The 15,466-nt window shown below is 35.6% G+C and overlaps 2 protein-coding genes across 11 annotated transcripts in view; one reads left to right on the forward strand and one right to left on the reverse strand.

Moving 5' to 3' along the window:
* Positions 1–1,828: 1,828 nt before the first annotated feature.
* On the reverse strand, positions 1,829–13,394 carry LOC123526555 (nucleolin-like). Its single transcript, XM_045305760.2, has 6 exons — positions 13,194–13,394; positions 7,198–7,400; positions 6,488–6,635; positions 5,459–5,540; positions 4,391–4,512; positions 1,829–2,394 (listed from the first exon to the last, which is right to left on the reverse strand). The coding sequence occupies exons 1-6, from the start codon at positions 13,318–13,320 to the stop codon at positions 2,345–2,347; spliced, it is 732 nt and encodes a 243-aa protein (XP_045161695.2). The 5' UTR covers positions 13,321–13,394; the 3' UTR covers positions 1,829–2,344.
* Positions 13,395–13,433: 39 nt separating this feature from the next.
* LOC123526554 (coiled-coil domain-containing protein 150-like) overlaps positions 13,434–15,466 on the forward strand; it is a 60,747-nt gene continuing 58,714 nt past the window's right edge. For 7 of the 10 annotated variants that reach the window (XM_053523043.1, XM_053523042.1, XM_053523041.1 and 4 more), the window contains exon 1: positions 13,519–13,714. The gene's annotated coding sequence lies outside the window, so the exon portion shown is untranslated. Of the gene's footprint in view, positions 13,715–14,077; positions 14,215–15,129; positions 15,335–15,466 lie in introns of those variants that run through there. The other 3 variants (XM_045305753.2, XM_053523040.1, XM_053523039.1) reach the window with 3 other exon arrangements.

Consider the following 15,466-nt stretch of genomic DNA (forward strand, 5'->3'; position numbering starts at 1 on the left):
GACCTTATAATGATGCTACAGACCAAGATTGATGAAGATGCATTAAGCGGTTCATGAGAAGAAGTCGTTTAAAGGTTTTTCTATTTTTAGCCCAAGTGTATCCATTTGAACAAACTTAGAAGAGGACCTTATAATGATGCTACAGACAAAGTTTGATGAAGATCAATCAAGCGGTTCATGAGAAGTCCTATAGAGTTTTTTCTATTTTTAGCTCTAGCGGCCTCAAGAAAGGGCCAAGTGCCCACATTTGAACAAATTTGATGGAGGACCTCACCAGGATGCTATAGATCAAATCTGGTGTTATTCTGACCAGCAGTTTTAGAGGATGTAAAAATAACAAAAAGAATTAAAAACAAGAGGGTCATGATGGCCCTATATCGCTCACCTGAGTAGAGTTGTTTGCTTGAACAAATTTCCTAGCTGAAGCTTTAAGAATAGCAAACTGATGCTAAAATATTAGAAAGTAGGTCAGTAGGTCACATGGTAACTAAGTCAGTTTTAAGATCGGTATGCAAAACTGTACATGTCATCCAAATTTCAAGGCTGTATCTCAAAAAAAAACAAGAAAGTAGGTCAAGGTTACAGTAAGGTGACAGGTAATCTCTTGGATACAACAGGTAAATATAATTAAACAGTCTAGGAAATATGATCTGATAAATTTTTAAGTATTTTTTCCTATATACCTCATATAACAAGTGACCACCAGGGTGGGGCCTCTGTCCACCCCTGGGGCATAATTTGAACAACCCTGTTAGAGGTCCAACTGGCAATGATACATACCAAATATCAAAGGCCTAGGCCTTGAACTTTCAGACAAGAAGATTTTATTTTTTCCCTATATAAGTCTATGTTAAATTTGGGACTCCCGGGGCAGGGCCTCTTTTAACCCCAGTGTAATAATTTGAACAATTTTGGTAGAGAACCACAAGGCAATGCAACACACCAAATGTCAAAAGCCTAGGCCTTGCAGTTTCAGACAAGAAGATTTTTAAAGTTTTCTCCTATATAAGTCTATGCAAAACTTGGGACCCCCAATGCGGGGCCTCTTTTCACCCCAAGGGCACAATTTGAACAATCTTTATAGAGGACCACAAGGTAATGCTACATAAAAAATATCAAAGGCCTAGGTCTTGTATTTCCAGTAAAAAAGATTTTTAAAGTTTTTTCCTATATAAGTCTAAGTAAAACATGAGGACCCCCGATGCTGGGTCTCTTTTCACCCCAGGGTAATAATTTGAACAATTATGGTAGAGGACCACAAGGCAATGCTACATACCAAATATCAAAGGTCTAGGTCTTATGGTTTTAGACAAAAAGATTTTTAAAGTTTTTTCCAATATGTCTATGTAAAACTTGTGACCCCCGGGGTGGGGCCTCTTTTCAACCCAGGGGCACAATTTGAACAATTTTGATAGAAGACCATAAGATGATGTCACATGCCAAATATCAAGGCTCTACGTCTTGCGGTTTTGGACAAGAAGATCTTTAAAGTTTTTCCTTTCGGTTGCCATGGCAACCAGGGTTCTGCATGGAATTAAATTCTTTGAACAATTTTGAAAGGGGACCACCCAAGGATCATTCCTGTGAAGTTTTGTGAAATTCTACCCAGTAATTTTCAAGAAGATGTTTTTAGAAAATGTTGACGGACACACGACGCACGACACACGACAGACATTGAGCGGTCACAAAAGCTCACCATGAGCCTTTGGCTCAAGTGAGCTAATAAAAATGTGGACGACAATGGACGACAGACCATCCACCCCAAACTTATAGCTCGCCTAAAACCTTCGGTTCAGGGTGAGCTAAAAATATATAACAAATCACGAAGCAAAATATACATGTATATTCAATATTTTCATGCCTATAAAGAACAGGATATCAGCATACATGTATGTCAAAACAAAAACATTTCAGACCTGCGTGCTAAGCCTATTTACACAACAATTACAATAGACAAGATGATATACTCTCTGGTTAAGTTTTGCTAATATTCTTAAACATAGCAACTTGTCAATTCAAAACAGCTGTGAACAGTAAGCAGAAATATCGTCAATAACCAGCTATGAAGTTCTACTTCTTGACAACTTAAATATGGCAAAGTAAATGTGACGCAGAAGTACCAAATCTACAGAAAAACCACCTTTCTATCCCCAGAAATTCTGCAGAGTTCCGGTAACTAATATTTGGTCTGGTTTCTTTAAATCATTACGGTCACAAGTCTTTTATCAAACATGATTCAAAATTATTCTCTATGCTCCAATGTTATCTTTTTGTGTGTATTTCAGTTTCTGTTTTCAGTTCACCGTTATTAACAGGTAATCATGTAACATTGTCAATATAGGTCTCATCTTACTCTATGACGTCTTTTTTCCTTCTTAGCAAGCCTCTTCTGATCTGAAAATATATTATATTACAAGAATTATACCTTCTTTCTGGTTAAGTGATCCGAGTACTACGTGAGATGGTTGTGTGGCCCCAGACTGGAAGGACATTTTGTTGCAATTTTGTCATGCGAGCATAGTTTACACGTCTGCCAACCCACTTGACTTTTTGGTATCGTACACTAAGAAAGTTATAAGTATGTGAACAATATCAAAAAGTCACTTGGGTTTACTGCCCTAAGTTAAGGTCAAATGGCATTTTTAAAGTTTTTATGATCGGTAAAGATCTCATGTGCCTTTCAAATTAATAATATCATTTCTGTAAAGAGCAGATACCTGTGTATGAACCCCAGACCTACAGCAAGCCACTTGATAGCTTCCTTGCAGGAAAGAATTCTGTTTATCAAGCTAGCTTTCACATCAAAAGTGTATTAACGAGGAAAGAGGAAAATAATTTGATGTTACCAGGCACATAGATGTACCAAGGTCAGATAGGTTAGTGTGATAAAGCCATTCGATGAGATGACTCATTCCAAGGACTGCACAGACCTTACCTTCAGCTGTTTACCCTAGTGTCAACATTAAACATATTAAAATTTTCATTTCTCATGTATGTATCCGATGGTCAAATACATGACTGGAAAGTGTGATCTTCCCCACATTAAACAGGAAAGCATTGTAGGGCTGTTAATTTTAGCGAAAGTAAAAAGAAATCAGATCCAAAACTTAAATGATCTATGGTATTTTCTAATCCTAGCTGTCTGTCAAACTAATTTTTTATATAAAACCTGTGCTAATTATTTTTTGTCTGCTTTGGCAAAATGGGAGGAAGGTGTATCTCAGTACTATTTGTCTATTACAGTCACTTAATTATCAAAGTCAATCGGGAGTGTCTTATAAAGACAATGTGAAGTATGAAAAAGTCAACTGGCAATGCCTTAAAATGTGAATTGAATTACAAAGTAAATTGGGGCAATGTGGAATGAATCACCAAGTGAATGGGTAGTGTCTAAAAAGACAATGTAAAACAGATCATTCAAGACTGTCTAACAGAAAGCAATGAAGAACGTATGACAAAATCAGTGTAAGAAAGCTTTATCTAAAGTCGGCAAGAGGTTACAACTATACAACATAAGCTCATAAGAGCTTTTTAACCGAAAAGTTGTAAGTGTCTTACAAAGACAATATGTTTGTTTTATTTGTTGGTGGTAGTGGGGAGGTAGGGGATGGGGGGTGGAGGCAGTCTTACAAATACATTGGGTAGTGGACTGAAAAGACAAGATGTGACAATGTGGACTGTATAACAAAGTTAATGGGTAGTGTCTTACAAAAACGATGTAAAATAGATCACAAAATAATTCCAGATTGCTCTACAAAGACAATGGGGAATGCATCACAAAATTAAAGTGTAGTGTCTTTCAAAGACAATATGGGGTGAGGGTGGGGTTCTTACATATTTGTGTATTGATTTACAAAGACAAGATGGGACTTCTTAAAAAGACAACAGATGGTGTCTCAGAAAGTCAATGGGAAGTGTCTGACAATTACAGACAATGCCGAGTGCCCGACAACGACAGTGTGTTACAGAATGGGGAGTGTCTTACAAAGAAAGTGAGGAGAGTCTTACAAACACAATGGTGAGTGTCTTACAAAGACAATGGAAAGTGATTTATACAAACAATGGTGAGTGTCTTAAAAAGACAAATGGAATGTCTTAAAAAGACTATGGGGGTGTCTTACACAAACAATGGTGTCTTACAAAGACAATGGGGAGTAAATTACACAGACAATGGGGAGTGTCTTAAAAAGACAATATGGGTAGTGACTTGCACAGACAATGGGGTGTGACTTACACAGACAATTGGGAGTGACTTAAACAGACAATAGGGAGTGTCTACAAAGACCATGGGGAGTGACTTATAAAGACTATGGTGAGTGTCTTATAAAGACAATCAGGAGTGTCTTATAAAGACAATAGGGTGTACCCTATGCTAACAAACAATACTTACTACTTTCTCGTTTAACATTTTTCCCATATAGTTTACTGTGTCTGAACTCTGCGGCTAACTGTGCTACTGTTTTACTCTGTTTCTCAAGATACTTCAAATCTGCAACCTGCACACCACTTGCACTGCAACAAGATATAAACTTATTATTCATTCCCTCTGTGACTTTATACATTTATTATTGAACAGTTACATAAAAATAACTCTGGAGCTGGGGAAATTATAATTAATTGTTTACACAGACATGTGTCGCAACCAAATTGCCATCTGCTGCAACCCAATATGTAAGAGCATTTTAACCATACATACGGGTGCAGCAGCTGGTTTTTAAAACCAGCTATTGGACCAGGTGCGGTATACAGTATATAATCATGGTCAGAAATTTTGTAGCTGGTCAACTGTTCTGTAAAAGCTGAATGACCACAGTATAATTTCCAGGTAGATTCATACATTTTGCATAATAAATTTGCCTTATTTTATGCCTACATGAATTTGGAAAAATACAGCATGTATTTCATAAGTAAATAACAACTGGTAAAAATGAATTCTTTATGTTACTATGTTTAAATCTAATTCAGCATAAATAATACGGTTTCAAGGACGATAGTGCCTGTTTTCTTGGGTTTAAAGTCATTTCATTGTAAAACAATTTGCAAACTGACCAAGTAATTGTGTCATTTTAATGCCTTATATCTAAACCTGTTTGTCTAGTTCAGTCTCATGCCTTTTTAATTTTTTTTTATCTTATTTCATACTGAATTTTCTGCTTTGTCATCCACTGTATTTTTTCTCTTGAATTGTCTGAAAAGCACTTCTGAACATTTTAAATATATGAAAAAAGGATGCTAAAGAATGTGGAATAATTATAATAAAATGAGATGGGAGTTAGTAGCCCAGTAGTCCAGCTTATGGCTGAATTATCACTTCCATTTCATTCCAGTCAGGAGAATGCTTCAGGGGAGGTAACTTGAGACATATATTGTGACTAGTAGTGTGGGGGGGGGGGGGGGGGGGGGGGCTGGTGCAGAAGTACTCTACTATACCAGAAAATTAGTGTTAAAGCCAGTATACCTGTCAGTAAATGCAATAAAGTTAGCACTAAGTCTGTCATCTGATTTCTGAACTATTGCTGAGTCCATCTCCAATGTGGCCTCTGAAATAGCATTTTTAAGTTACTATGGTAACATGGTTTATGGATTTCTGTGATATTCTACATGCTACAGATTGAATATTTTTGGGATCAGAATAATTTGAACAATCTAGATAAACGGTCACCCAAACATTATTTGTGTGAATTGTTTTAAACCACCTAATAAATTTGAACAAGAAGATTTTTAGACTTTTCACGGTGAACTTATAGGGAAAAATGACCAAACCCCTGGTGTGCATGTCTTTTAAAAATCATAATAATCTGAATTATAATCTTGTTTAAGGGTCACCAAAGGAAAATTTCTATGAAATTGGTTTAAAATTGAACCAGTTGTTTGGGAGGCAATGTCATTTGAACACTTTCCTACTTTTAGCTCTGGCAGCCATGTCTTGAGGAATATGAATTTCACCATCCTTAGAAAAACGTCACCCAATTACAATTATTTTTCAATCAGGCAAAAAGATTTTTAAACTTTATTCTTAATATATATAGGGAAAAGTGAATAAGCTGCTTGGCAGCCATGTTTTTCCATGAATCAACATAATAATTTGAACAAAGTTGACAGACAGCCATGCAAGGATCATTTCTGTAAATTTATTTAAAGTCAAACCAACAGTTTGTGACAATAAGACATATGAAGTTTTAACTATATATATTACAAAGAAAAATGACCCTACCCTGTGGCGGCCATATTTATTGGCATATTAAAATAATCTTAACAACCTTGATAGTCCCTCAAAGATCATAATTATATGTGTGAAATTATTTTAAAATCATAAAAAATTAAATCTCAACGAACAAGTAGAATTCCCATTCTTTTTATGTTCAAAATTTAAAATCCATAAATTCTTATCCCAATAAAATGCCTTTTTTTGGCCCAAACCACAAAATTCCATGCCCACTAAATTCATTGATTTCACAGTAATTTCTTGTGGCAGAAATGTACTAACCTGTTTTTGGTTTTCTGTTTCTTCTTTTCTTTCCATCTTCATATCTCTTCCCTTCTGTTTTCTGAATCTTTTTAGGTATGACATCATCAATACTTTCCAAGAAATCTTCAGGTAATTTTGTTTTCTCTAAATCTTCCTGCTTCTTTGCCTTAATCATAAAAAGTCAAAAATAGTTATTACTTTGATCCATCAACAAATATTTACCATCAGTCTGAATTCTAAATAAGCGACATAATCATACACTTGCAATTTGAGGCAACATTCTAGCTTGCCATTCTGATTTTCATACGAATGTCCTTATTTTTAGATAGACACCCTGATTTAATCAGTAGTGTGTGGTGTACTGAAAACATTAATTATTTTGTCTGTATACATAAATTTTAATCTGTTTTGTAAATTTTGATATTTGGACCTTAGTCTGAACCTTAGTCCCTACAAAATTCTTCACACAGTCTATCAATTGCGTTTACAGGCTGGTTTCATTAACCTTTAGCCTGCTGGCAGCAAAAAATTTTGCCACTGCCACCAGTGCAGACCATGATCAGTCTGCACGTCCGTGCAGGCTGATTATGGTCTGAACTGTTTGCTATTCAGTCAGAAACTTTTCAGTGAACATCCCTTTGATAAACAAATGGTACTGCCCAAACTAAATGATGGATCAGTCCATTTTAGAAAGCAGGGTAAAGGTTAAGTTGTTTTTCAAATCATACCTTCTGTTCTTTAAACTGAGTATCTAACTGTTTCCGTTTGCTTTTTTTCTTTTGTTTCTCAGCATCAACTTGTCTCATTGCAGACCGGAGTTGTGACAGGACTGACTGCCTGCTGTCATGGAAACCAACATCATCCGGAGCTTCATCATCACTATCAGTCTCTGGTTTCTCTTGAACATCTTCTGGATCTGAGTCTTCACTTCCTTTGAAAGTATAAGAAATACTAAATATTAATAATTATGAAAAAAATATTACAAAATTATTCTATTACTTTATATAATAATAAAGTAGACAAAAGTTGTTTAAACAAATATAAAAACATATTAATTACTGCTTTAGAACTTACCTAAAGGTCTTTCACTAGCTATGTGTCTAGTTCAAAAAGTACATCTGTACTCTCATAGTATAATTTATAGTAACAAACTATGAAATATAATTGAGCCGTGCCACGGGAAAACCAACATAGTGGGTATGCGACCAGCATGGATCCAGACCAGCCTGCGCATCCGCGCAGTCTGGTCAGGATCCATGCTGTTCGCTAATAGTTTCTCCAATTCCAATAGGCTTTAAAAGCGAACAGCATGGAGCCTGACCAGACTGCGCGGATGCGCAGGCTGGTCTGGATCCATGCTGGTCGCATACCCACTATGTTGGTTTTCTCGTGGCACGGCTCATATGTTTTGTCAGTGTACAAACTATCACTTGGGACCAGAAAGGTCTTGCTAATAAAACAATAACATCAAGTGTCAGTGATTTATAAAGTTTTAGTTTGTCTGCTTGCTAACAGACAACTCAATGCATACAAAAGGAACTAGAAGGGACTACAATATGATTTCAAATCTACCTAGGATATCTGTTAACAAAGACTGCTATCAAAATTAATTTAAGCTAGATGTAGAAAAAAAAACAGATTCCTTTTTTTCCCTGAAATAAACTGATTAAAATACTTGATAACAAAAAATATAATTGCATCAAAGAGCTACACAGTATAAACAGAAACTTAAACATAACTTTATAGCATATTTAATTCCATATTTCTTCAATTATGTGACATTCATACAAGTCCAATCTTGTGACAGAGACATCGAGAAAATGTTGATATGTGATGTCTTATAGTCTGACAAATAAAATTCAGTCTTTCATGTCATTCTTGGTTATTCCATGTTTTTGTCAGTGCTGGAAAAACTAGTCTTACACCCGGGAGTGTTAGATGACACTCATACTGTAATTTATGAATGAATTTGTAAATTCATATGCTACTATAATAAAACAGTGCATAAAGGAAATACATTCATTTTATTAGTCATTACTTATATTATTTGAAGCATATGGTATGCAAGAAAAAGACTCTATCACTGGTAGAAGGTGCGGATGGAAATATCTGGCTCTCTAGTAACTGTTTTTATGGTAGCTTGTCACGGCCTTGTTACTGCCTGAACACTTACCCTCAAGCCGGATATTTCCATCCTTACCTTCAACCAATGAACAATTCTTATAATCTTAAAGATGGGTCAATCCAGAGTCGCAATGAATTAGGCTTCACTAAAACTATCTACCTATCTTTCGTTTCTGTTGACTCCTTGTGGAGATGTAGACAGTTAGTATGTCAAGTCACTAAGGATGTTAAAAGAAAAAATATATTCAAGTAAATAGGAGAAGAACAAGAGCTGTCAGAGGACAGCAACGCTTGACTATTCAACAGCCTTGTCAAATGAATGAATACAGAAGTTGAAAAAGGGGCATAATTTTGTAAAAATGCAAAGTAGAGTTATGGGACCTTCACAGTGCATGTTAGATCATGACAGTGAACAAGTGTGTGAAATTTCAATCATTTCCCATAAGTAGATACTGAGCTATCAGCTTACATACAAAAACTTAACCAAAAACTGCTAAATCAAAAAGGGGCATAATTTTGAAACATTAACAAAGTAGAGTTATGGGACCTGCTTAGTGCATGTCAGATCATGACAGTGAACAAGTGTGTGAAGTTTCAATCCATTCCCATCAGTGTGTACTGAGATATCAGCTTACACCGTAACCAAAATTTTCTAAGTCAAAAAGGGGCATAATTTTGCAAAAATAGCAAAATAGAGTTATGGAACCTGTGCAATGTAAGTAAGTTTATCACAGTGAATATGTGTGTGAAAGTTCAATCCCCCACAAGTGGTTACTGAGATACCAGCTTACATACAAAACCTTAACCAAAAATTTCTTAGTCGAAAAAGGGGCATAATTTTGTAAAAAAGCAAAATAGAGTTATGGAACCTGTGCAATAAAAGTCAGCTTATCACAGTGAATAAGTGTGTAAAGTTTCAATCCATTCCCACAAGTGGTTACTGAGATACCAGCTTATATGCAAAACCTTAACCAAATCGGGATGGCGACGTGGACACCGACGCACGGGCGAGTCCAATAGCTATTCTATTCTATGAATAGTTGAGCCAAAAATAGGTTGTTAAGAGTAAAATCTGTTAACTCACAAATTAAGTAACCATCCACACAGCCTTCTTTTATATATATATTTCAATTAAAAAACATTCTGGTGCAGTCTGAAGTTATTGGTAGGTCTTAAGAACAGGGTACCAGTACATGCAAATTATACATATTTGCTTGTTTCAAAATATTGCACTTTTGAAAAATACGATTTTTAAACCTTTTTTAAATCTTTCATAGAAAGAGACTTTGAAGCTTCTACCTAAGTAAAACACTAACCCTATGGCAGTCTGGGAATTTGCTTAAACTTTGGTAAGATTCTTACCAAATGTTTTGATTTTGATGCACAAGTGTAAATTCTTTATGTGTCGCAAAAAGACCACTGAACAATACGCAAACCTACATAATTTCATATCACTATATTACAAATTATTTTGCCACACAAAAACACTGACATCATCGAACTTAACATGACGTCATTTTAGTGTACTGGCAAGTGTGATTTAACAGAAACAAGTACATTAGAGTAACATATATTTTCCTTTGTCCTGCAGTGGTAATTCATTATAATACAGAGTGACTAATATTGATTGAATAGATTGAATAGATTGAAATATAATATAACTTTAACGTTGTTTACATTGTGCCATCATGTCTTTTTGCCCTATGTAGAGTGTGCATTCGCTAAATTTTATTATTGCTGCTATTAAAGGATCGCACAAGTGTAAATCCCTCTATATTTGAATGTTTAATAGTCTAATAAGCTAGATTTGACTATGTACGTTGCCAGATGAATTAACTGGTAAACTATACTTGCATTCCAAAAGCACTCTATATAGGAAGAGACTGATACATTTATAATCATTTTTATATAATTTTACAAGAAAGTATAATTCTATAACATTTTAGATACATATATTAACAAGTACTTGTCTGAAAAACAAAAAATAGGAATTTAGAGAAAAAAAGTTAGGTGCTTTTAGGAATTCCCTTGGAGTTTTAAGTTTTTTTAGGAATTTAGCAAAATGTAAAAAAGGAAATTATCTCCATTTTTAGTTAACAAATACCCCATAGCTTCCCATTTAAATGCTTCTTTTAAATATTCAGAATTTGCAAATGATATTAAAAAAACAAGAGGGTCATTGACCCTAAAGCACTCATCTGTGTACAAGGCTTCAAGTGTGTTTGTATAAGTACAGAGTTAGTTTTCTTCTATGTTAGCCTTTATTATATACATGTCACACACACTTTTGAACCTAGGATAATAATTTGAACAATTATGGTAGACATTACATATCTCATATCACACGCCAAATATTAAGGTTCTAGCTATTATTGATTCAGAGAAGAAAAGTGACCACGTCCTCTGGCAGCCATGTTTTTTTATGAATCAGAATAATTTGAACAATCTTGGTAGAGGGTCACACAAGGACCATTTGTGTAAAATTATTTCAAAATCAGGCTTGCAGTTTCAAACAAGAAAAGTTTTAAAGTTTCCACTATATACATATAGGGAAGTGACCACGCCCTATGGCGGCAATGTTTTTAGATGAATCAAAATAATTTGAACAATCTTGTCAGAGGGTCACACAATGACCATTTGTGTAAAATTATTTTAAAATCGGGCAAGCAGTTTCACACAAGAAGATTTTTAAAGTTTCCACTATATACATATAGGGAAAAAGTGACAACGCCCCCTGGCCGCCATGTTTTTCACAAATAAAAAAAATTTAAACAATCTTGGTAGAGGGTCACACAAGGACCATTTATGTAAAATTATGCTAAAAGTGGGCCAGCTGTTTCACACAGGAAGATTTTTAAAGTTTCCACTCTATATATACATATAGGAAAAAGTGACCACGCCCTCTGGCGGCCATGTTTTTTGACAAATCAAAATAATTTGAATAATCTTGGCAGGGTTGTGCCTAATTATTTTATAAAAAGACCATTTGTGTAAAATTATTCTAAAATCGGGCAAGAAGTTTCACACAAGAAGATTTTTAAAGTTTCCACTATATACATACAAGGAAAAGTGACCACGCCCTCTGGTGGCCATGTTTTTTGACAAATCAGAATAATTTGAACAACCTTGGTAGAGGGTCACATAAGGGCCATTTGTGTAAAATTATTCTAAAGTCGGGCCAGCAATTTCACACAAGAAGAATTTTAAAGTTTCCACAACATACATATTGGGAAAGGTGACCACGCCTTCTGGCGGCCATGTTTTTTGACAAATCAAAATAATTTGAATAAAATTGGTAGAGGGTGACATAAGGACCATTTGTGTGAAATTATTTCAAAGTCAGACCATCAGTTTAGGAAGAGATGTTGTTTGAAATTTTTTCTATTTTTAGCTCTGGCGGCCCCTATGTGCAACCAAGCGGATCTGTTTTAAACAACTTTGGTAGAGGACCATCCAAGGAATTTCCATGCCAAATTTCATCAAAATCCATCAGTGGTTATGGAGGAGATGTCTTTTAAACACAATTGTTGACGACGGACAGACAGACAGACGGACCCAGGCAGGACGGACACAGTGTGATCACAATAGCTCACCATGAGCATTGCTCAGGTGAGCTCAAAAACAAGGTAGAGTACCGTAAACCTGATGCCATATTTTCAACCATGGAAGTGGACTGAGCCCGGCTTTGCAATGAAAACGACAACATCCGCAAGGACAGGTAAAGAGCAAGATTCCAGGTGTGCACAGGGATATCACTGCAAAGCCAGACTCAATCCACAGGGTAGTTCAAATTATCTGACCTCAGAACTGATTCTGAGATAAATTCGTGATAGGGCATAATCCCCCTCTTTACATCAAAACTAGTAAAGACCTTTTCTGTGGTGAATATAGATTTAGGTAAAAACACGATCAGACAATATAATTAAACGATAAAATCGTGTAACAAAATAAAACTGAATCATTTTATGGTTTAAACATTATAAACAGTAAAACAAATTAATAAAGCGTAAACACTATAATGTTTCATTTTGGCTACCTTGCCATATTTACATTATTGTTGTTTACTCCGCACTAGAAGTTGCTATTTTAAATCAACACCGCTTTAAAATACCCTACTGTATCATCCATATCAATTCCCAACTATTTGAATTACGCACACATTGAGTGTATAATAACATTTAACCTAGGTGTGTAGAGTACCAATTCAATTTATTTACGCTAGTAACAAGCCGTTGCGTGCGTTTCTGCATTTTTATATATACGTTTTTATACGCAAAAAAATGATCAAACATGGGTATATGCATTATTTCAAAGCGTAATTTATGCTAATACGTATCTAATCTGGAGCCCTGGTCAGGGCTACCTTGTCTTTTTTGTTAATATCATCGGCAGATACTGAATATTTTAATTTTAAATCGGAAGCCGAGAGGTATTTGGTAACTGTAAATAATTTCAAATACGACAAATAACGGTCAAATCATGACAGGGAGTAAACTGACAGCTATACATGCAGCCGCAAGGTACCTGTGATCATGAAAGTCTGATCATTCTTCATTTATAATACAAAGTGACCTTTATTGGCCAGTTATCTGCACATTACCCCATTCCTGATCATGTTCAGGTTTTGAATCTTCAGTTTCGTCATCGTTCAAATGAGAAAATGCTTCTGTTTCAAATCTGTTTTCTTCTTCATCATTTTGGTAATATCGTCTTTTTCTCTGAGACATGATTAAACCACTTTGACAGCTGAAACACGTGTTGTTGTTGTTGATTGACACTAACCGCTCTGGTAAGAATTTAACTCTGCACAAGAAATTCGGAATCCTCAGACTTTATCAGTCAAACCGTACGGTAAAGTCCGATTTGCGTCAATCCGAATGAAAAAATCGTAACAACAAGCACAAACTGGATAACATTTTTAAAATAATATAGGTATTTTTTGTTACCAGTATGTTCTGGCTGTAAGAAATTGATACTTATTTATGAGATATTTCTTTACATATTATGTCAATCAAATGCATCAGTACAGCGCAACATTTTCATTCAAAAACTGAAATATATTTTGTCGCAATAACGGAGCCGGTGTGTACTTCGATTCTTCCTAATTGAATGTATCCTAGTGTAAGTAGTTAGCTGTTAAAAAATTAGATCTATTTGCGGGTTCTACCTTAAGTACATACATATATATCTCTGTCTGTCCAATTCTTGTCTAGTCTTATTTAGCAATGACAGCACAGGGGGCAGCACCGTTGTGCCAAAGGAGCCAATTCGGCTAGTTGATAAAATTTTTGGAAGTGGCTATTCCTACAGTCCCGTAGGAATAGCCTCACAGGCTATTCCTACGGCTCTCCCGTAACAATAGTGAAATAGCCCACAGGTGGCTATTCCTATGGCTCTAAAGACAGTTTTGTAAGTCCATCTTGTATTTCATTGTACTGAATTAATTCAACTGGTATATTTTCGAACAAATTGTTTACTTTTCAGTATCACATCCAGAGGGAGCAGGGGTCTAGCTAGGTCCAATTTTTTTGGAGAAGTCTCTTCTCCCTCAAGCTGATTTAGGGAGAAGTGGGGAGAAGTGGACAGACTACCTACTGCAATGATGTTGAGTGATTCGAAAGGTCACTGTAATTTTCTTGTTTCTTGATAAAAAACATTGATGTGACCATTCATTTTCTTAGTTACATCATTTCCCATACAGTGGTTATTGTTTCGGTACAAATTTCTGAAAAAAGTCCTTTTCAAAATTCAAGCCGATTTTGTAACCCGCTGAATTTTGGTTATATCTTGTATGAAGTGTTTATTATTTACATCAAGTCATTCATAGAGGAATGTCAGTATCTCACTCGAATAAAACTGAAAGTAAACTGTGTAAATTAGAAATCATAGCTGTCAAGGCTCCACAAAGGCCACGTGTGTCATCGGGGTTCGAAAGGAAGGTTGTCCTTCGTGGGAGTCTGGAGGGCGATGATCCCTAAAAGCCGGAAACGCCCTCACATGGAAAATTTAGATTTTTAACACAAAATAGATCTGGTTTTGAATAGTCTCCCTCCATGTTTACTTTTTGTGACGTTTATTCATGCGGTAGAAATAACACGTTGCACCGGTGAATGTAAAAGCTGTATTACATGGTATGAAAACACTGTGTCAACATAGCCTCGCATGTTTGATTCAATAATTTTCTACGAAAAAACAATTGATTGCTTTATTTCTTTAAAATGCGTGTGACCTTGAATAGTAGGCGTGTGAGCGTGATCTAGGGCCGAAATGCGTGTGTGTCTTGACAGGTATGAGAAATACATATATTCAAATAAATTCATCGACAGAAGTCAGTTTAACGTAGTTATAAATTACATGTCGTTATTTTATCATAGATAACAAATAATTGTGTACCATATTCCAATTAATCGTATGGTTAATCAGCAGTTTCTTTATAAAACATTGGTTTTTTTTTGCACTCGAACATGTGGACAATTAAAGCGAAGTGTCAAAGTCGTAAACGCGGCGCTAATTGGCTGAACAGAATCGACTCTGGTGTATCGGATAATTTGATTCGCTTTCACACTTCTCGGGAAAATCTCGCAAGTACCTGAAGTAGGCGGAGCTTAAATTATGCTATCGGCGTGTGTTTGTGTATTCTACACTTGTTATGACACCGTGGAAATTGTCAACAGTCTGGGTAGCAGTAATTAGCGAGTGAGGAAATCAAAGAAAATCGGGCGACTTGCATTTCACTTTGAGGTTAGATATGAGCAAAGTTTGAAGTTCTAGAGCGCCTATTTCGCTCAAGTCGCCCACTCACGAGAGGTCTGGTGAGTTCGAATATAGGAAAAGGCTAATTTATGTCTAATGGGCAATATTGTTGTCATCACA

The sequence above is a fragment of the Mercenaria mercenaria genome, chromosome 14 (genome assembly GCF_021730395.1).
Source record: "Mercenaria mercenaria strain notata chromosome 14, MADL_Memer_1, whole genome shotgun sequence".
Lineage (NCBI taxonomy): Eukaryota > Metazoa > Mollusca > Bivalvia > Venerida > Veneridae > Mercenaria > Mercenaria mercenaria.